This window comes from Bombyx mori, chromosome 27 (genome assembly GCF_030269925.1).
Source record: "Bombyx mori chromosome 27, ASM3026992v2".
Classification (NCBI taxonomy): domain Eukaryota; kingdom Metazoa; phylum Arthropoda; class Insecta; order Lepidoptera; family Bombycidae; genus Bombyx; species Bombyx mori.
The window spans coordinates 8,550,293-8,573,509 of record NC_085133.1 but is presented as its reverse complement, the minus strand read 5'-3'; the positions used below and the strand labels follow the sequence as shown (position 1 = coordinate 8,573,509).

Sequence of the window (23,217 nt, the reverse complement as noted above, 5' to 3'; positions counted from 1 at the left end):
TTTTTTTTTGTATATTTTTTGTGACATGCATGGACCTCTCTCAGGTAAAGGCCTCCTCCAAAGATTTCCAGTTTTGTTTTGTCTCCGGTGACATAAATCCAATGTGGTCCAGCAACTTTTCTAATGTCGTCCTCCTAACGCGTGTACGGTCTACTGACGCGCCGCTTGCCCTGTGTACCGTCCCATGCAGTTAATTTAGATGTCCATCTCCCATTAACACTACCTAATCGTCGTGTTTCCAGATCGAGAAGCCAGATTCGAATCACTTAATAAACACGACGTATCTGAACTACACCGGGCTGAGCGTGTCGACGCTGGCTTCGAACATGTACCCGCAGTACGGGCGCGACTACACAACGGCGAGCGGGCAGCTCGTGGACTTCGCGTCGGTGCTGGGCGTGCTGTTCACCGGCGTCACCGGCGTCATGGCCGGCGCCAACATGAGCGGTGGGTGGCAGAGTGCTTCACGGCAGAAATGAAAACATTAGATTTTTATTAGAAATAAATAATAGTTTAAAAAAACAAAAAAAAACACGCTTTTTTATAAAATTCAACAAAAAAATAGAAAATAAGTTTTAATAAATTTAAAGGATCGTGCTCAGTGGCGAACAATTGGAGAGGCCTATGTCTAGCAGAGGACTGCTATAGGCTGATGATGATGAAATTTAAATTGAAAATAGTATAAAAAATCTATATATCTATTTTATTTGAAATTTTTCAAGGTCAATCCAGACGCCCTGAAGTTCGTAAAAATGGCATTGAAAGGTCGTGCCCATAAAATTAACCCTTTACCTTCAAAGGGTTAAAAGAAGAGGCTTGTCGAAAACCATACCCTGTATACGGTGCGCTCACAGCCGATGTTGTTCCGCAGGGGAGTTGAAGCACCCGTCGCGCAGTATCCCGCGCGGCACGCTCGCGGCGCTGCTGTTCACGGCCGCGTCCTACGCCGCGCTGAGCCTGCTGACCGCGGCCACGTGCTCCAGGGAGCTGCTGCAGAACAACTACGTGTACCTGCTGCCCATCAACGTGTGGCCACCCTTCATAGCCGTCGGTACGTATTTTTTTTATGTGATTTTATGACCTGGTAACTAAGACCTTTAAGTCATGTCTTATTTTTATGAAAAATGTTAATATTGAGTGTTTTTTTTTTCCTACCTATGCTGATAGCCTTGAGAGGCTATATCAGCGTAGCCTTAACTAGTAGGTGAGCTCACGGGGCTCAAACCTGACGACGTTGCTAACACGAACCCCAGCAAGGGCAGTGCTTCGCAGAATATACCACCGCAATTATCGCAAACGCGACCCACTTTGAAAATCCGCCGAGAAACTCAGTGGGCTGTGTCTGTGGTTTAATTTACTCGCCGAGCCCTTCGTCGTAAGCGACGGGTTCGACGAGAACGGTGACCGGATACATCACCGTATTTGAGTCAGCAAATGATTTCTAAAAATATTTCATACTTGATACACGATATATACAGGTAAAGCCAAAACAGTGGAGTTCAAATTTTTTTTAAATACAGAAGCTATGGACAAGTTTTAGAATTATCAAAAAAAAAGGTATTAAATACTGCAAATAACTTATTGTTACAAATGTTGTCAATAGATGGCGTTGAACGTTTTCTGAATCGCGTTTCGTTGAAATTATTATTCAAAGTCAAAATTCTAACTCAGGAATTATGCTATGCTGCTTTGTATGTTTCATCGTAAAAAACTTTTAAGTATTTGTTATGGAGTAATTAATAGTTGTTTATAACGGTAAACTAAATTAAATACCTATATGGAATCATTACGGTCACAAATTTATTTCAAATTAACCTTTAGAAATTATGTGACAATTCTCAAAAAATTATAATTTTAAATATTTTTTTAGTATAAAAATAATTATACTAATTTCATTAAAAAATACGGTATTTCAGGTATGATAGTAGCTACATTTTCGGCCGCACTCTCCAACCTGATCGGCGCTTCTAGAGTGTTGGAAGCGTTGGCCAAAGATGACATATTTGGTGAGTTAATAAAATTGTGCCTTAAATTAATTATTGCTCTTGTATGCAGACGAACTTACGGCCCACCTGATGGTGAGTGGTTACTGTCGCCCATGGACTTAAGCAATGCCAGGGTCAGAGCCAAGCCGCTGCCTACAAATATGCGCAGAGAGGTCACGATTCGTTTGGTGTTAAGTAATTTTTTTTTTATTGCAGAGGTTTGTGGACGAGCTCACAGCCCACCTGGTGTTATATGGTTACCAGATCTAATAGACGTCTACAACGTAAATGCCGCCACCCACCTTGAGATACGAGTTCTAAGGTCTCAGTATAGTTACAACGGCTGCCCTTCAAACCGAAACGCATTACTGCTTCACAGCAGAAATAGGCCGGGCGGTGGTACCTACTCGTGCGGACTCACAAGAGGTCCTACCACCAGTCACCGACCTGCCTTGAGACACTTGACTATCTCAGCTGTACTGTATCAGCTAGCCCCACCCATTATTGTTTAAGCGGCCTTCAGCACCAGTAATTACGAAAATTTATAAAATTTGCATTACAGTTTTTTTTTCTTAGATGAATTAGTCAGCGGGATTCGAACCCTGGCATCGTTGCATCGCTTGATACGAGTGCATGAGGCGTTTTATCCTCGAGGCCGTGACGGCTCGCGTCTCTCTCTATTATGGTTCGGTGCAAGTCAAAAGCGATTATTCGATCACATTTTCATAATGTTATTACTGTCATATTTATTGTTTACGTCTAGACCGGGTCTACGGAGGGACTTCGGTTCTCTCTGTGTTTTGTACCGTATGTTCCATGGAGAAATCATCTGAGGAATTATTCGAGATGATCCCCTCATATCCTTTTTATCATCGCACCTCCCGTCATATCGGAGCAGAGTTCATCCATATTATCTGGAACCGCTGCGTTCATCGACAGTACCATCCGGCTTTAGAATGAGCTCCCCTCCACGGTGTTTCCCGAGCGCTATCACATGTCCTTCTTCAAACGAGGCTTGTGGAGAGTACTTAATGGTAGGCAGCGGCTTCGCTCTGCCAATGGCATTGCTGAAGTCCGTGAGCGACCGTAACCACTCACCATCAGGTGGGCCTTGTCTGCCTACAAAGGCAATAAAAAAAAACCGGTTTATGTTGAAGGTTTCCTTCTTCGTCCGATGGTGTCGCGTTCCGGGAACCCTGTGCTGGCGGTGGTGGTGTCCTGGGCGCTGGTGCAGGTGGGCGTGGCGGCGGACTCCCTCAACGCCATAGCGCAAGTCAACTCGGTCCTCTTCATGACGAGCTATTTCGCCATCAATCTGGCTTGCTTGGGACTGGAGCTCGCTTCGGCTCCTAACTTCAGGTCAGTGTTGTTTGTTGAAGCCGCACGACTCTATTAAGGCTTATAGTTTTTTTTATACCAGTGGCCCCTCTGTAGTCGAAATTCGACTATAATTAATTGAAATTATAATTTTGTACACTATTATGGAAAATTTGGGAAATTTCATACTCCTCCGTCCGCGCAATTTTCGTAAAAAGGGGTACAAAGTTTCTGCTTCACGTATTAAGAGAGAAGAAGAGTAGAGAAGAGAGGGTCTTTGGTTGTCTTTTAAAAAATAAATATTGCATAGATAAATGGTTATCGGAGCCCATAGACATCTACAACGTAAATGCCGCCACTTAACTTGAGATATGAGTTCTAAGCTCTCAGTATAATTACAACGGCTGCCCCGCCCTTCAAACCGAAACGCATTACTGCTTCGCGGCAGAAATAGGCAGGGCGGTGGTACCAATAAAAAAAAAAGGATGCGTGTACTCATGTACGCGCGTAAGAACTTATACTTTATTTTTATTAAATTTATTTCCTTTTTTAAATATTAAATAATAAATATTTAACGTTAATAATTTAATAATATTTAGTATGAATTATATTAAATAATAATTTTGTCATTTATATTAGTAAAAAATGAATGCTAATAACACTTTTTTTTACGAGTGTACATGCGCGAAAGTTCACCTGCGGCTATATTCAGACTCGCCAAGTTACGTCGGTCGTATTGTAATGTGCGATTTAGTGGGCAACTTCATTCTGTTAATTTTGTGTCACGGTGCGCGCGCATCGTAAAATTTCACTCTCATCAATTTTTCATAACGCGCCTAAAGAAGTATAACTTAAAAAAAATATATATATATATATATATATATGTGAGTCGTCTATTATCAAAGGTGGCAATTTGTGCATTTGGACAAAAAAATATTATTGATTTGTTAATACAGATTGATTTGAATATAATCGTCTCCTTCAAAGAATACATTTCAAAACCTGCATTAAATAAAGGTTAATAGTTAACCTGTTATTTATCTAAGATGTCGTTCTGAAGAGTTTTGTGACTGCCAATGGAATACAAAGTCAATAATTCGTTTTTCTGATTTACCAATAATTATCCAAAAGTCAGATTGCCGGCTTTGATAATAGTCGACTCATATGTGAGTATGTGCGCAGGCCGACGTTCCGTCAGTTCTCGTGGGCGACGTCGCTGGCGGGGCTGTGCGGCAGCGCGGCGCTGATGTTCTCGCTGCGCGCGCTGTACGCGGCGGGCGGCGCGCTGGCGGCCGCGGGGCTGGTGCTGGCGCTGCACCTGCTGTCGCCCGCCGCCGCCGAGCCCAAGTGGGGCAGCCTCAGCCAGGCGCTCATCTTCCACCAGGTGCGCCCATACAACTGCTCGCACTATATCACCTGTTTAGTAATCAATTGGACTTTTTGGCAGGAACGCGAAGAGCCGAAGTGGAATTGTTCTATTTTGTTAGGTTTTTATTTGTCAAGATTTAAATATGTAATGATGATAGTTTAATTTTACATAAATAGTTCAATAGTCAGGTCTCACTTAAAAAACAAAACTGTGTTCAACATTCATTCGCCGTCTCTCTTATTTCCTAACACGACATCTCCTATCTCTTTTACCCCGACTTGCTCCATACCTGTCATTCATCCATACCGTCCCGTTCCGTTCCTACATAAATAGCAAAAAACAAGGGAATGAATATTAAGTACCATTCCACTATTATGTACCATTCTCACTTATCATTCCAGGTCCGCAAGTACCTGCTGCTTCTGGACCCGCGGCGGGAGCACGTCAAGTTCTGGCGGCCGCAGATGCTGCTGCTGGTAGCCTCGCCGAGACAGTCCGCGCCGCTCATAGACTTCGTCAACGACCAGAAGAAGGTAGGAACCAGAGGAACTCATTACTCAACTCTAGGGTCTGTTCTCGAAAATCGCAGTGTCGTAAGACTAAGTCTTGGTTGGTAGTGAGACCTTATGCATTTCGCAGGAGACCCCTAGCCTAAAGGATACTGTTCAATATGTACTGTCAAAACTGAAACCTTAAAACTCTTGTCTTAAAGTGCATGGCTGCATTCATATTGCAGATGTCTATGGGCTCCGGTAACCAATAGGACCGTAAGCTCGTCCGCCCATCTAAGCAATAAAAAAAATTATATTAATGGTGCTCTTTAGGACATTTGAAATATCAATGACCGTATAAACAAGTAGAATGTACATAAGCGTCGGTCACCGTCCTCGCCGAACCCGTCGCTTACGACGAAGGGTTGGGCGAGTAAATTAACCCACGGACACAGCCCACTGAGTCTTCTCAGTGGGTCGCGTTTCCGATTCGGTGGTAGATTCTGCGAAGCGCTGCTCTTGCTAGGGCCAGTGTTAGCAACACTCCCGATTTGAGCCCCGTGAGCTGTTCACGATTGACTTCCACGGTGAAGGAATAACATCGTGTAATAAAAATCAAACCCGCATAATTATAATTTGCGTAATTATTGGTGGTAGGAGCTCTTGTGAGTCCGCGCGGGTAGGTACCACCGCCCTGCTTATTTCTGCTGTGAAGCAGTAATGCATTTCGGTTTGAAGGGTGGGGCAGCCGTTGTAACTATACTGAGACCTTAGAACTCATATCTCAAGGTGGGTGGCGCATTTACGTTGTCTTGGACTCCAGTAACCACTTAACCAGCAATAAAAAAAACCTACACGTCAAGGAATAGCTGAAATAGCCTCTCAAGGCTATCAGCTTAGGTAGCATTTAGTCTGACATTGATCCCAGGGCGGGCTGTTCGTGCTGGGCCACGTGCGCGTGGGGCGGCTGGACGGCGCAGGGGACCCGCTCGCGGAGGAGCACCAGTACTGGCTGAAGCTCATCGACCATCTCAAGGCGAGTTCAAACAAACACATACACACATACGTCACGCATGTTGTCATTGAACGGGTCCTTAGCACGATTTTCACTTGTAGTGAGTTCTTGCTAGTACCTCTCCATTTGGTCTGGCGGGGGGCGTGTAGCGGGGGGAGTACCAAGGTATTGGTATTGTTGGGAGGGGGGGAGGCACTGGCGGTGAGCTCGTGACCGCGCGCTGTCCTCTTAGTGTTGAATTGATCGTAGTAAGAAACAGTGTTGTGTACGGTAAACACGTCGGGTGGGAGAGCGCAGACCAAGGATTTAGGCCTCTCAAGCACCAGTCACCGTCCTCTTCGAACTCTTGCGAACTAACCCATAGATACAGCCCACTGAGTTTCTCGCCGGATCTTCTCAGTGGGTCGCGATTCCGATCCGGTGGTAGACTCTGCGAAGCACAGCTCTTGCTAGGGCTAGTGTTAGCAAATTTTTTTTGGTTGAGCCCGTGAGCTTACCTACCCGTCCTGGCGTAGCTGGAACAGGCAGCGAATATTTAGGGGAAGAAACAAAAATAGAGCCCACGGCCCGTTCCCCAGCACCCGCGGACCGTCGAGACTCGCATACCCCACGTATTCCCTAAGCGCAAAACTTTATACATGAGGTTTGGTCCCCTGCACGAACAAAACAGGAAACTGTGTTGTGGACTGGATTGAGTCCCTAGTGAGTGGCCGCGTGTGCTGGTGTTGTCGGTGGCGCGTGTAGTGAGTCCGCCCGTGGTGTCGCCGCAGGTGAAGGCGTTCGTGGAGCTGTGCCTGGCGGAGTCGGTGCGCAGCGGCGCCGCCCACCTGGCGCGCCTGTCCGGTCTGGGCGCCATGAAGCCCGACACCGTGATGCTCGGCTTCTGGGACGACGCGCAGCCGCGGGACTTCTTCAGGGAGTGAGTTCGGCTTGTGATGATGCGGGGATTCCCTTGCTTATTAAAATTTCTACTATGTCCCGCTATCTGGACGCTTTTGGATTTTCTCTATAAATAAATCTTTATCGAAGTGTTCGATCTCCACACGTGCACTCTACACGAAAACGCGCGATCAGATGTGCAGCAAAATGGCGGTGCATGTATTTACAAGCGTGCAGCTGACGCCCGCGCAACGCGCGTTCCAGCGATATTCTGATAGCGCGCGTTTGCATGACAATGTGTACACTTCAATAATAACTTTTGGATCTCAAAACGTTAGTAAATCGCGCGTTTCAAAGCGTCCAATGTGTACTCGATGTAAGAACTTGGATCACAAAACGCGCGTTAGTAAATCGCGCACGTTTCAAAGCGCCCAATGTGTACCCGCTGTAATCCCGCAACCCGGCGTTGCAGACCGGAGTCGCCGTACCGCACGGAGCTGTTCGACGCGGGCGGCGGCGCCTTCCCCGCCCGCCGCGCCGGCGCCGCGCGCCTGCCGCCCGCCGAGTACGTGCGCATACTGTCCGACGTGCTCTGCGTCAACAAGAACGTGTGCATATGCAGGCACTTCCATCTGCTGGATATGGCGGCGGTCGAACGGTAAGTTTAACTTCAATCAAATGAATAGTAATGTAAGTTTTTTTTTTAGTATGGCAATTAATTTCTTGTGATGTCACTGTTGCCAGGATAAAATAAATTATTAAAATCTTCACTCGTTAAATACATACATAAACTGTTATATGAAAACGGAGTTGAATGAAATTGATTTATTTAAAACTTTTATCAATTGGGATGTAATAAACTCATTTACTATGCACTTCACTGAACTTTTTGGTAGAACTCGAGAAACCACGTCCGACTACTCTGTTGGATTCTCCCGCACGTGTGCACTTTAAAAAAAAGAAAACTAAACCCGAAGGAACACTAAATTAACAAAATAAAGAAATTCATACAATTTCGCTGTTCGCGTTCCCGCTAAAATGTCCGATGCGAAGTTATCTAATTGTAGGATTGGCAAGAACGAAATGTATGAAAAGCGTGTGGAAAGGACCGTTAAGATGTGAGTGAGAGAAAACGGTGAGAAAGGAAAAAGAGAATGATAGAGTAAAGCAAGATGGCGACGACGATTGAATGAGTAAGGCGTAGAGGTGTCAGATAATTTTTAATTATTATAATACAGAAGATTTGAAAAAAGAAGAATAAAGGCGAAAATAAAGAATAGTGTTATATAAGTGGCACGATCTCAATTGTACATAATTATGTCAATATACCAAATGATATATCTGTGCACACGTATTAGACAGCGGCTTGGCTCTGCCCCTGGAATTTCTGAAGTCCATGGGCGACGGTAACTGCTCACCATCAGCTGGGTCGCATGCCTACAAGAACAATAAAAAAACCTACCTGGTCTTAAATCCTGCTATAAACCAAGGAAGGGCGTGATAGAAAACCAGCGCTATTTCATGCATCCCCTTGCACCAGCTGAGGAGCCACATACATTTGCCTTTTTTACTTATTTACCTGTAATAATCTAAATCTATGCTAAGCGCAACCAAATTTAAACGGCTGTCTGGTGTAGTGGTAAGTGGTCACTACACAAGGGGGTCGCGGGTTCGAATCCCGCCAAGGAAAGATATTTGTATGAGAAATATAAATGTCTTTCCAGGGTTATGGGTGTATATTAAATATACGTATGTGTATAATAAAAATATTATATTTATTTCCGTTATCTGGTACTTGTAACACAAGTTCTTTACGAACTTAGCACGGGACTAGTTAACGTGGCGTAAATGATAATAATAATATTTATTATCAATCTGGAAACAGACGGCCTTAACAAAAACCCTATAGCTTTGTATTTTTAATCAATGTAAATTGAAGACATGAGTGGATGAAGGGGATATGATACAATTTGTTAATTTTGAGAAAACGGGCAGCAAACTTGTTCTATTTCTTTGTACATAACTCCTTCATCACATGCAATTTCTAAAAATAGCCTTTTCAATCCAGAGTACTAAGGTCTAATATGGTTTATTTATAGGCTCACTGTGAGTTAATTATAATTACAATTAAATACAATCCGGCTCACAACATCTCCAATTAATTTAAAAACTCAAAAATCTTAAAAATAGTACTTAATTCCTTCATTTTATCTCTTCAATTATTCTTTTCACTTGAAAATTGATGACAAAAAGTTGGCAACAACATTAAAGTATTGTTACAACAAACAACGACACAGTTTGCTAATGTTTAGTTTAATATTTGATAGTTGTATTTATGATCACCTCCAGCAATTGTTTACACAGTTGCCTAGGTCGATTCTAAAAAAATGACATGTCTTCAAGAGACATAAGTCTCTGCCTATTTCTGCAACTGACAACTAGAATCAGCGTCCTCTTATACTACAGTTACATATTACGATGGCGCGATTCAGGAAACGTTCAACGCCATCTATTGACGACAGTGGTTAACTTTGGTACTGCGAATCAAACAATCATTTATTTTGATGCATAGTTTTAATGGAATTTACTATGTAATAAAAGTGATTAGTGAATAAATATTTATAAATATTTTTTTAAATTTAAGTAATTTTTCTTATATTCGGTAGAAAAAATTAAAACGGTAGGAATATTGGAGTTTTTTATAAATTCAATTATTTACGTGTGACCAATTACTGGCAAGTTACAAAGAATGAATACTTTCAATTGCTTTTCTTTTTAGATTATATATGTGGATGGGTTCACAGCTCATCTGGTGTTAAGTGGTTACCTGATCTTATAGTTATCACGCTATAATTGCTGCCACCCAATCCGAACCTTAATTTCGAAGTCTCCATTTATTAACGACCGTCACAATTTTCGCTTCGCGGCAGAAGTAGTGGGGGGGCGTGTACCAGTCATCTTGAGTATTCGAGCTGCGACTGCTTCGTGAGCTAATTTAAAAAAAAAGCAACTTCATTTGAAGATATGAATAGATTTTGGGGGGAATGTGATACAATTTGTTAATTTTGAGATAACTGGCAACAAGCTTTTGTTACTTGTACTTTTTCTTCGTACATAAAACTCCTTCATTACATGTAATTTTTAAAACTAACCTTTAAGCTAAGGTACTTAATTACCTTTAAAGTAGAGGGGGAAGAGGTCGACCGAAGAAGACGGATGGAGTGTGTGAATGACGATATGAGAGACAGAGGAGTGAGTGTTGAGATGATGGCTGATAGAAGAGAATGGAAGAAAAAAATTAGCTGTACCGACCCCACCTAGTGTGTTAAGGTGGAGAAAAAGAAGAAGAAGAGCCTTTAAGTTCGGAGTTTTAAGGTCTAATATAGTTTATAGGCACATAACACCTTAATTTTTTTTCTGTTTCCTACCTAAGCTTGCCTTGAGAGGCTATTTCAGCGTAACTTTAACTAGTAGGTGAGCTCACGAGGCTCAAACCTGATGACGTTGCCAACGCGAACCTTAGCAAGAGCCGTGCTTCGCAGAATCTACCACCGGATCGGAAACGCGACCCACTGAGAAGATCCGGCGAGGAACTCAGTGGGTTGTGTCTATGGGTTAATTCGCTCGTCGAGCCCTTCGTCCGGGACACCTTCATTCAATGTAAAAGCTCAAAAATCCTAACGTCTCCGTTCGTGTGTGTGTTTCAGTAAGTCCCCGAGGTTGAAGTACATCGACGTGTGGCTGGTGGATCTGCTGGCGCCGAGCCGCGAGGAGGCGTTCTCGGTGCGGGGGCTGTTCGCGCTGCAGCTGGCGGCCGTGGTGCGGTCCGCGCGCGGCTGGCAACACCTGCAACTCCGCGTGCACACCACCAGACACGGTTAGCCAACACTCAACACTTGAATGAAAGAAGTGTGGTGTAGTGGGACACCGGATAGGAACGAAGTTCCTTATTATAAAAATGTTAACTTTATGTTCTATATTCGAGGTATAAAGAAAATAAAACTGGAGGTTTCGCAACAACCCACGGTCATTCGGTAACGTGCGAACTTATTGTGATACACTTCAGTCACGGTTGTTTGCATAAGAGTTAGTGTATTGCGCAAACGAACGCTCTGAGATCGTGGTCAATGAATGATAAAAAAATATGTTATTTTTTGTACGTTATTACAAAGTTAAGTCGTACACTGTGTGCATTACTAATAAAAATCTTACGTTACGGACGTTTTTCCCCGGTTAGGGTACCCCTCCGCATCGTCCCATAAGGAACTTCGTTCCAACAAGATTGTATAATATAAACTAGTGGTCCCGGTTGTCGAAATTCGACTATAATTAATTGAAATTATAAGAACACTATTGTCTTACTCCCTATAATCACAGATTTCGCCAAGGCTACATTATAGACAAATAATATTAATCAATTCTCAAAAAATAATTTGTGTTGGATTTGGAAAGGTTCCCGATTCCCACCAATCTAAGGTTTAAACAATAAAGTCTCTGGTCAAACTGAGAATAGATTAATATTGTATGTCTATAATATTGTTTATCTTTAATGTACATAGTTTTGGCGAAATCTGTGATTATATTATTGAAGTATAATAGTGACAATTGAACCATAATAATGTTTAAACTTATGATTTTAATTAATTATATTCGAATTTCGACTACTGCGGGACCACTAGTTTAGATAAAAGCCGCATAATTTGTAATTTGCGTAACTATACAACTGAGATATAGACCTCAAGTCTCAAGTGGGCCAGTTTCGACTACGACCCCTTCGGTACTTAGAGAATTTTTGCAACCCCTAGTTAGAGAGGGAAAATAGAGGGGCTAAATAAAGCCCCCAGATGAGGAGTCGCCGTGTACCACACACTCACAGACCAAGACCCTCACGTGTCATAGCATAAGTGCGACTAACTATACTGAGATCTTAGACTTATATCTCAAGGTGGGTGGCGCATTTACGTTGTAGATGTCTATGGGCTCCAGTGACCACTTAACACCAGGTGGGTTGTGAGCTCGTCCACCAATCTAATCAATAAAAAATTACTGTTGTCTGTGTATTGAGACCGTGCGCTTGTTCCAGAAGCAAGCCTGACCGTGGGCTCCGGCGACAGTCCGGCGCCGGACGGGCCGCCGCTGCAGCAGCGCCTCGAGGAGCTCCTAAAGCTGCTGCGGATCAATGCCACTACGCACATCGTGAGTGCCCTCATTGTAGTCCAGGAGCTCTCTTAAATTAACGGTTGTCAAATTGTAGTCTAAGAGCTCTTTTAAAGAATGTTTATTATATTGTAGTCAAAGAGCTCTTTTTAAACTTTTTAGTGCTGAGCTTATTTTCACATATTTTGCAGAAATCGTTAAAGGATTTTAGAAATGTATTACCTAATAAAAAGAATTAACTTAAAAAATATGCTAAATTCACAGTAAAATAATTTTAAATGGTTATTTATATATGTTTGTTAGCTTATTGAAAGACACGTCCGTATAGATCGTACGGTCTATACGGACGTGATATAGATCGTACGATCGTATTCCGACGCTCCGTACCTTAATGCGTTAATAGAGAGTCGATTTATAGACGTTTCGCGCTTGAAGGGTTAAAGAACTATTCTAAAAATTGGAATTTAAGAGCTCAAAGCCCTAAGAGAAATACAATAATAAACCGTACCAATACAGACAGACAATATGAAGGTATTTTTTTGTATGTCTATAATATGTCACACATACACGCTTTCACATTATAATACTAGTATGGATAACATTTCCAGATCTCAGATTGGCCGAAGCTGGACCTGAGCAGGTGGTCCGATACGGACGAGGACCTGTACCAGCGGGTCCCCGCCACCTACCTCAAGACGTAAGACACTTATCTATACTAATATATAAATCTACAGAGGTTTTTACGAATGATCCGTTATAACTACTGAACCGTGCATCCGATTGACTTGAAACTTGGTATCCATGTAGAGAATACATGTACTTAATGGATAGGCTAATATTTATATGAGTGTTGGACTCCCTAATAATAATGTCAATAAATAATAATGTTCATTTTAAATGCCCAGCGAAGCGGGCGGGTACGGCTAGTATTATATACTATTTAAAGATTCAAAAATCTCTCACGGCCTGTCTTGGCGTTTAGAGGGGAACGACAGCCCGTGGACATGTCAACGGTAGTGACGTCACCCATCTCGAGATATGAGGTCGTTACAGTTTGTACATCGCTTGCTCGAACGCCAAACTGTTTCCTTCTAGTAGAGGGGGGTTGGGGGACATTAATGAAGAAAACAAGATTATGACACAAGAGAAATGTAATACGTAAATGATTCGAAATCTTGAGGTCTCAGTGATAAGGGTCGAATTTCGGATGGATAAGACATCTTCAGAGCCTGTCCAAAAAGCGACCACTACCTTGTCTATTTCTGCCTTGAAGCTGGAATGACTGCTGGGGCAGGCGTTGTCCTGTTTAAATTGAGACGTTAGAATTTATGACTCAAGGTAGGTGGCGGCATTTACGTTGTTGATGTCTATGGGCTCCTTCGACCATTTAATATCAGAAGGGCCGTTAGCTCGTCCATCGACTTAAGAAATTAAAATAAATTTGAGATACACTTATATTTTTATTTTTAATGCGTAGATAGGTGGACGAGCTCACAGCCCACTTGATGTTAAGTGATTACTAACGCCCATAGACATCTACAGCGTCAATGCTGCCACCCACCTTGAGATATGAGTTTTATAGTCTCAGTATAGTTAAAACGGCTGCCCCTTAATTGTTGCTTCACGGCAGAAATAGGTAGGGTGGTGGTACCTACCACCTTGGTGGGACTCACAAGAGGTCCTACTACCAGTAAACCTAAACATAATTAATATTTCAGCGTGAACAGTATAGTCCGGGAGCGCTGCGAGCAGGGCACCGCCGTGACCTTCGTCCAGCTTAGCGCCCCGCCCCGCGAGGCCGACGAGCTGTGCGAGCAGTACCTGCAGGTACCACGAGGGGATACTGGTCGAGACGACTATTAAACGGCTATTAATAAAACTCAACACTTAAGGCTTCGTCAAACAGAGTAGAGTCCATCCATACTAACTGGAGCTACTGCGTTCATCCACAGCACGTTTCCAGAGATCTTTTTTGCCACGCACCATTCGGCTATGGAATGAGCTCCCCTCCACGGTGTTTCCTGAGCGCTATGACATGTCCTTCTTCAAACGAGGCTTGTGGAGAGTGTTAAGCAGTAGGCAGCAGCTTGGCTCTGCGCATAGCATTGCTGAAGTCCATGGGTGATGGTTACCACTCACCATCAGGTGGGCCGTGTGCTCGTCTGCCTACAAAGACAATAAAAATAAAGAATGTGTACTTAGCGCCGCGTTTTAACGTCGCGCTCTTTTCCTATCACAGAAATTGACTAGACGAGCCCAACGCTCCTTGACGCGACGTAACATCCGCCAAATCATAGTGCCTTTCGATAGCAGTGTGAAAATTTAAAAGTATCATTCGTAAGTTTCGCTCATCTCAAGATTGGTGGCGCATTTACGTCTTTACGTTGTGGATGTCTATGGGCTCCAGTAACCACTTAACACCATGTGGGTTGTGAGCTCGTCCAACCGTCCAAGCAATAAAAAACCCTATTCGCCCCTACGATGTCTGACGATGGTGTTAATAATTGTGGCTTCTCCGACATATATATATATATTTAAATACTTCGTTAATATATTGGAGGCTACTGGTTGCTAACGCTCGCGCTGGCCTGTAACAGGTATACTACGCGCATGCATTGTAACTATATTGAGATCTTAGAACTTATATCTCAAGGTGGGTGGCGCATTTATGTTGTAGATGTCTATGGCTCCAGTGACCACTTAACACCAGGTGGGCTGTGAGCTCGTCCATCCATCTAAGCAATAAATAAAAGCGTTCGAGTGCCACGCGTTCACTCTCGCTCTGTCTCTTTCTATTCCACGGTAGCGTTAACGCTAACCTTAACGCTACCTTGTTAGAAGTCTCATCAGAAGTTTCGCTTCAATAAAAACTGACCTCTCTACATTTGTCCGCAGGTGCTGGACGAATTCACGAAGGATTTATCGCCGACGATTCTAGTGAGGGGCTTAAAGTCGGTCACGTCCACGTCTCTGTAATGGCGTCGGTGCGCTAGTGAGAACAAACGGAATCCGAATGGTGTCTTAATTAATTTGTAACTGGGAGCTTGAAGTTTGCTGATGTCCGTGGGCGACGGTAACCACTCACCATCAGGTGGACCAATAAAGGCAATAAAAAACGAGGACTGGAGGAACATGGAGTCTGGTCTACCCTCGCCACGGCAGAACTTCCGCAGGGCTCTGTAATTTTTATCATTAAATATTTATTAAATTTTAAATCGGATTTATGATAGACGCTTTTTTAAATCGACACTTTCATTTTCATATTAGCGCGCTTTGTGACTAAGGCACCTTCTGCCAGTAAATCAATGGCGATGCGAAATGTCTTAGATGATAAATAAATTATATAAAAATTAATATCACACTATATACGATAATTATTAAAAAATAAATAATAGTTTAAAAAAACTAACAAAATACGCTTTTATAGAAAAAGCTATTCATTATAATAAAATAATTTTTTCTTACACTAGTTTTAATTAAAAAAAATTAAAATAATTATTTTCTATTTTTTAGTTGGATTTTTTTTATAAAAGCGTATTATGTTAGTTTTTTTAAACTATTATTTATTCATCGTTTTTAGGTGAATTTCAATTTTTATATGTGATTTTGAATTAATTGTTTTGTTTTTAATCAAAAAATTTTCTTTTTTTTTAAGTAAGTTATTCATTTTAAAACTGACTTTTTTTTTGTATATTTTACTCCGTTTGCGCTCAAAGATTTAGTTAAAACTGTTCATATTCTCAATTATACATTGCAGATAGGAAATATCATTAGTAAAATATTTTTTATTATCTTCGTTAATAAGTACTATTTACTGTTAGACCCTCCTGCTAGATGGAGCGACGACCTGCGCAAGGCAGCTGGCAGTAACTGGATGCGTAGAACCGAAGATCGGGTTCAGTGGCGAGCTTTGGGGGAGGCCTAGGTCCAGCAGTGGACTGCCGCAGGCTGATGATGATGATGATGATTTACTGTTAGTATGTTTCGTTTATATAGCGCTTTGGCATAGTTTTCGTATTTATTCAGTCAACTTTTTAGAAGACTTAAGAGCTATTATTCCAATTGCATACGTTGTAACTTTGAATACAATCAACGTAGGTAGACGCGCTCATATCTCACATTTGTCCTTGGACATCGGCATAGTCTAGCCGTCGCTGTTACAAAAGCTCTTTCTGAATTCCTCTCGGAGGCTACGGCTTGTGGCTCTATGTTGGACTGGTGGTAGGACCTCTTGTGAGTTCGCACGGGTAAGTACTACCACCCCGTCTATTTCTGCCGTGAAGCAGTCATACGTTTCGGTTGGAAGGGTGGGGCAGCCGTTGTAACTATACTGAGACCTTAGAACTGATATCTCAAGGTGGGTGGTGCATTTAAGTCGTAGATGCCTATGGGCTCCAGTAACCACTTAAAACCAGGTGGGCTGTAAGCTCGTCCACCCATCTAAGCAATAAATAAATAAAAAACGCGATATAAAGTTTCAAACCATTAGTGGTCTACCAGGTATTGCTGTTGTCCCTGAGCACTTGTGGTCTATTAGGTATGCCGTACGCCCGTCTGCGTTCAAAGGTAGTAAAAATTGGATTCTTTTGTTTGACGTCATAGGTGCGTATTGAAATAGCTTTTTAAATCCATATTATTTACTTATATTAACTAGGTAATACTTAATTAGCTTATAAAATATATATTTCCCTTCGATTGTGGCTTTAAATAAATGACAGATAACATGTGAAATCAAATTTTCTTAAATGAAAATCTTTTTCTGTTTATTGAGTAATATATCAACTGCCCTCATTCTTATTTGTATCAACGTGTAGTTGTTACTGCTAAGGCAAAACTCAATATAGTTGATGTTAAAAAGTGATTTGTTTTCTTAGTGTTATATTTTAATCGAATTCAAGTGATAATTTACAGAGAAACAATGTCAATTTAGTTTTTGTCATATCATCTCCTGTCACCTCTCTATTATGAATAGTGTTAATTAATTGTATATTTATATTAGAAAAATAATTATCCCTATGTCTCCCATGTAGGTCACCGGTGCCCTACGCGGCGTACTGAGGTATTTTTTTTTTTTGCTTAGATGGATTTGCTTAGACGAGCTCACAGCCCACCTGGTGTTAAGTGATTTTTTTTTTATTGCCCTTGTAGGCAGACGAGCATACGGCCCACCTGATGGTGAGTGGTTACCGTCGCCCATGGACTTCAGCAATGCCAGGGGCAGAGCCAAGCCGCTGCCTACCAATTACTGGAGCCCATTGACATCTACAACGTAACTGCGCCACCCACCTTGAGATATAAGCTCTAAGGTCTCAGTATAGTTACAACGGCTGCCCCACCCTTCAAAGCGAAACGCATTACTGCTTCACGGCAGAAATAGGCGGTACCTACCCATGCGGACTCACAAGAGGTCCTACCACCAGTAATAAGAAGAGAAAAATCGACATAATTACTTCAGTGTGCCGCGTAGGGCATCGGTGAACTACACGGCAGTCAAAGGGTTAAGTGTCTTAAACATTTATCAACACCCTGTTGAGTGTTGTTTTAATACCAAGAGCTGTTAATCATAATTTTGGTGCTTCGTGAAATTAAATTTTATTTATGTCAATTTTGACGTGATAAAGTTTTATAAATCGATGAACATTGGCTGCACGCACGAAAAAGTGTCACGTTCCGCCTGAGTCTGACCGTGCAAGCGAGAGCGCGGAACAAGCGATAGAGAGGCACGATTAGCCCAAGCGTTGGCTTGTGACACATTTATACCTCTCTTCTCGCGTGACGTCACCTCTAGCAGTTCGAATAGTTCCGCTTCTGACGTTATCACGTAAAACTATCGTCCGTAAACCGACTTTACAGTGTGCTTAGTGCGAGTTTCTTAACGTTCTCGATAGCGTAAAAGTTAACTCAAATTTGTATGCAGTCGGAACAGCGTCTCTCGCGGCCAACGTACGCAAACGTACCAACTCCATACAAATTTGAATTAACTGTCACGCTATCGAGGGCGTTAAAGAACTCGCACTAAGCACACTGATAGCTTACTGTTTATTTAATAGAATATCAGACGATAATTCGTGTAATAAACACCCCGACGATCATCACCTTAGTAGTGTATGATTACGAAATTTTTATAATACTCGTATGGTCGGATTTAGTAAATAATTGAAAGCGAGATTCAATCGCTAAATTAGTGTCAATTATATGGAGTTTTTTTTCTCTTAATACACTTTGTTTGTACAGTGACCATGCTTATTCTCAATTACTTTTATTTTATTCTTTGATAATAGTTATGTGATTTTCATTATAATCGAAATATGTTTGGATTTTGTTTTAAAGATCAACTATATGTCTTGAAAAAAATACGGCTTTAGTTTATATGAATACAATATAAATATTAGTAGTGCTATTATTATCTTAATTAGATTTTTATGGTATTAAAAATTATGTCCATCTTCCAATTTATATCAAGTCCACTCCAATGGTATAGTATAATATCATATTTTTTTATAGTATTATAAATACAAAATCATTCAACATTGTATGCTTTAAGGATTTGTTTACTTCTCATATTATATATTATATTAATATGTTTATATAAATTTATTTTGTTAAGTTTGAAATTTCAATAATTGAAAATTCTGGATTGAATTACAAATTATGTTCATTTAATGGGGAAACAAGATAGTAGGGAAGTTTCCGCATATTTTAAAAATGTTTGGTTTAGTAATTCTTTTCGTTAAAGAATTTTTAATATTAGATTATAAGATTTGTTGGATGCAAAACACGATCTATTTATTTAAGGGTCACATCGTTTTGAACATAAATAGACAAAGAGTATTATTATTGTGTATCTTATTGGTAGGTATGGATCATCACAGTATTTTCATCATTAGAATATTAATAGATAGTAGAATATTAATAGATTTCATCATTAGATATTGTTTATAAAAGTAGACGTCATGAACATGTCAATATATCTTCATCTACATTATGTTTATCTACCTTAATAAATGTTTTGTGTAGGTATATAATTATGTTAAGAAAATGGTTTTATCATTTCCACGATGCATACTTAAAGTATTATTTTAATCATATTTTATGTCGCGCACTCTTTTCACTCATACATACAATGTTTTGCTCATCTTTGTACATATTTGATTTTATTTCAAAATCTATTTGTTTTTAAATTATTTTGTAAAGTAATAAATTACAGTAATACCACAGAGTATATTAATCGTTAGATATTATTACTGTTTAATATTATGTTATACCACAGAGTCATATCTAATATCTAATGATTTTAATCACATACGATATCATTCGTTGTGATTGACATGAAAGTTTACTTTAAGTGTGTACATTTTTTGTACAATTATTTCATTACAATTGTGATTCAAAATAAAAATTAACAAATATTCCACTAAAAAATTGTGATTAAATTTTAATATATTGACATCTCATTAAACGTCTTTTGATTTTTGTAATAGATGTCTTAATGTATCTTTTGTTATTTGCACTAATATAATTGTAATAGTCAATCATGCTCTTTATGTGATATTGTATCCCAAGAATAACTTTTAACTGAAAATTTTAAGATTAGCATCAGTATTAAAATGAAATTTTATTATTTCAATTTTTTCATGTTGGACGGAATCGACCAAGGTCAGCGAATTTTTTAAATAATATTAGATATTATAAGATCTAATATTATTTATCTTTTTACCTCTCGATATACCGATATTTTGTTTAAGCGATATTTTTGAAACTACAGGAGAGCCGTTAAAATTTTGATCAAAAATATCATAACGTAAATCTTCAACTATTTGAATGGAGTAAAATTAATTGAAGTTCAATTAAAAACATCGAACTGTTGATGCTAATACCAAATAAAATGCACCTTTAATTACAAAGATAAATTTCGCGTATTAATCGAAATGTCGCCTAAACCACTCGATAATATATAAATACAATATATTATGATTAATTACAGACGCATTCCAAGCAAGCTGAACTTATTTTTGACTTATTTTTGAAAATTTATAATATTCTCAATAAGATCGGTTACAGTTGAACAACTTTGAATTGGTTACACAGATTATACAAATGTTGAATGATTTCGATTTTTATAAGTAAGCTATGAGGCCGAATGACTCGGGGAACGAAAGAAAGTAATTTTTAGTGTATATTTTTTTAAATTTACATGACCAATAAATAATACTCTGTATTAAATTATTTTATTAAAATTTAGCAAAATTGTGGCCTTAATAGTGTTTATAAAGTTTGATTTGAAATAACAAATATTGTATTAAAAAAAATATTGGTTTGAATGCTCTTGATATGTTTGTATGTAATATACCTATTGTAAGTAGGCTAATTAAGTGGCAATTTTCACTTTGTATATTCGATTAAAATTGATATTTTTAATTAATGTTTGTTTTGTTTTTCGACCTTTTCACGAAAATTTAATAGAACTAATAAATACAACACCTTTGTCATTGCATCATCAGTGGCGTAGCTAGGTAACCAAGGGCCTTGGAAAAAACAGGGCTCCACTGCTATGTAAGCTGATTAGGTTTTATCAAATAAAAATATGAAATGTACAAATACTTTAAAAATGCTAAGCTTCTTAAGCTCTTTTTTTTTGTGCACTGCCGGGCCGGTTAAACAGTAACAACATAACAGGTTGGGGAAAAAGTCTTTTCGCATTATAGTATGTATGAACTTGTAAATAAAATCTCTTTGGCTATACTATTTGTATCTGGCTGGTTTTGGTATCATTAAAAGTTTAAATTTTAAAGAAGAATTCCAAATTCAAATTAGGATAATGTGTGATTTTTATTTATTTATTTTTCGTACCATCAAGAGCGAGCTACATGGTAGGTGGAGAGGTGTTAGGTTGTTTGCGTTACGGAATTTCTTGATTCGGTCGCCGCGCTCAAAGCCCGCGATAAAATCTATCCAATAGCTTAATAATTTAATATTAAAACAACAATAAAATAAGACCACGGTATATTTATAAACATTAACAAAAGCTAAACATTAACTGTCCCCTTCACACTCATAACCTAGACCGCGCGAGGAAGAGATGGACAGACCTTTCATGATGTGCATGCGGCAGTGCGACATTGCGCTGCACGCTTATTCACAAACACTACATAAGCGCAACGTGTGAATGTGTTGAACGCGAGCTACATAGTAGGCGTAGTAGGGGTGTCAGGATATTTTCGTTACGGAATTTCTAGATTCAATCGCCGCGCTCAAGGCACGCGATAGAAGCTATGCAATAGCTTAAAAAAAACATTCGCGTTCACACTAAGGTCCACCTGGATAAAAGCAATATTGAGGTCCATGAGAATCGTATAGCTCCTTCACGACACCGAAGTCAGCGAAGCGACAGCGTCTTTAAGCTCCTGAAAGATGAGAATCGTGTCTTCTATATTTTATTCAAATAGCCCTTTGTAGGTAATTAGTAAAACGTTTGTGTTTCGTCACAGGCGAGTCACGTTTAGACTATTCATATAAATTATCGAGTTAATATTACGCGCTCCGACGCTTGGGCCTCATTGTAAGTGCTGAATTATATCGCCCTTTGTATATACATATATATTGGCTACGTGTTTTGTGGTAGTTCGCAATTTTCTGTCTGACTATATTAAATTTATACTGGCGTGTAAAGAAAATTATATTGCTTACTAGCTTTATTACTGGTGGTAGGACCTCTTGTGAGTCCGCACGTGTAGGTACCACCACCCTGCCTATTTCTGCCGTGAAGCAGTAATGCGTTTCGGTTTGAAGGGTGGGGCAGCCGTTGTAACTATAATTGAGACCTTAGAACTTATTTCTCAAGGTGGGTGGCGCATTTACGTTGTAGATGTCTATGGGCTCCAGTAACCACTTAACACCAGGTGGGCTGTGAGCTCGTCCACTCATCTAAGCAATAAAATAAAAAAATAGCGACCCACCCTCGCTTCGCTTCGGAACATTAAATTTTATGATTGGTAGCTGAGTCCCGCGATGTTACCCGCGGTTGTTGTCGTACCGCGAGTGAATCCGCGGGGCGAAGTTAGTCTAAAAAAGTGCCTAGTAGCCTAAGCTACTCCTTATATCATCAGCTACCTATCAGTGAAAGTCCCGTCAAAATCGGTCCAGCCGTTGCAGAGATTAGCCGTAGTTGACCTACACGACGACCTGGGTCTCGAATCTATCCAGAAATACATGATGTCAGCGTCGGAACGGTACTTCGATAAAGTTATGCGTCCTTATCGTTGCCGCCGCTGACTACTCCCCGAATCCTGATCACGCAGGAGCCAGTCACCGTCGACGCCCTAGACACGTCCTTACGGATCCATCGGATCCAATAACCTTTGCATTAGACGCCTTCAGCTCTAACACTAGGAGCAGGCTTAGGGACTTCGGTAACCGTACTCGTCGAACTCGACAAAGAGTTCGCCGTGCAACCTAACCCATGAATCAGCTCGCTGAGTTTCTCGCCCGATCTTCTCAGCGGGTCGCGATTCCGAACCGGTAGTAGATTCATTCGCGAAGCAGCTACTCTTGAGCTGTTGAGTCTCCTTCGGAGGCGCTCGGGTAGCTGTTAGCAAATCCCACCCCTCCTGGCTGAGCCTTCGCTCGCCCACCTGTCCAGGTGAAACAGGAAAGGCCTCCGGGCCACCAGTAATCTTTCAATCATAAAAAAAAAGATTAGCCGGAACAAACAAAAAAGACAGACAGACAAAAATTGTAAAAAAATGTTATTTTGGTTTATGTACCGTATATATTCATATGCATGTAGTAAAAAGAGGCTATTTCAATATTACAAACAGACACTCCAATTTTATTTATATGTACCTATAGATAACAGAAAATATCCGCAACTGAAGCAACCGGCTAACGATCGGTGAATATTCTAGTAAATTTATCGTAAAACAAAACACTTCACTTAATACAGCCTTGTGCTAATTAGACAGTAAGCAATCGATACGAGTTTACTTGAATTATTTACTCCTGTCC

The 23,217-nt window shown here is 40.4% G+C and overlaps 1 protein-coding gene across 4 annotated transcripts in view; it reads left to right on the top strand.

The window, feature by feature from the left end:
* The window catches only part of LOC101745558 (solute carrier family 12 member 9), a 30,633-nt gene extending 9,998 nt beyond the window's left edge, over positions 1-20,635 (top strand). For 2 of the 4 annotated variants that reach the window (XM_012697801.4, XM_062676626.1), the window contains 14 exons: positions 243-447; positions 872-1,051; positions 1,917-2,006; positions 3,143-3,344; positions 4,485-4,686; positions 5,073-5,204; positions 6,091-6,198; positions 6,948-7,096; positions 7,529-7,714; positions 10,764-10,933; positions 12,140-12,252; positions 12,822-12,910; positions 13,932-14,040; positions 15,109-20,635. In XM_012697801.4, the coding sequence (XP_012553255.2) occupies positions 243-447; positions 872-1,051; positions 1,917-2,006; positions 3,143-3,344; positions 4,485-4,686; positions 5,073-5,204; positions 6,091-6,198; positions 6,948-7,096; positions 7,529-7,714; positions 10,764-10,933; positions 12,140-12,252; positions 12,822-12,910; positions 13,932-14,040; positions 15,109-15,189 (2,016 nt within the window). In that variant the 3' untranslated portion in view covers positions 15,190-20,635. The remainder of the gene's footprint in view (positions 1-242; positions 448-871; positions 1,052-1,916; positions 2,007-3,142; positions 3,345-4,484; positions 4,687-5,072; positions 5,205-6,090; positions 6,199-6,947; positions 7,097-7,528; positions 7,715-10,763; positions 10,934-12,139; positions 12,253-12,821; positions 12,911-13,931; positions 14,041-15,108) is intronic. The other 2 variants (XR_009976895.1, XM_021353648.3) reach the window with 2 other exon arrangements.
* Positions 20,636-23,217: the final 2,582 nt, after the last annotated feature.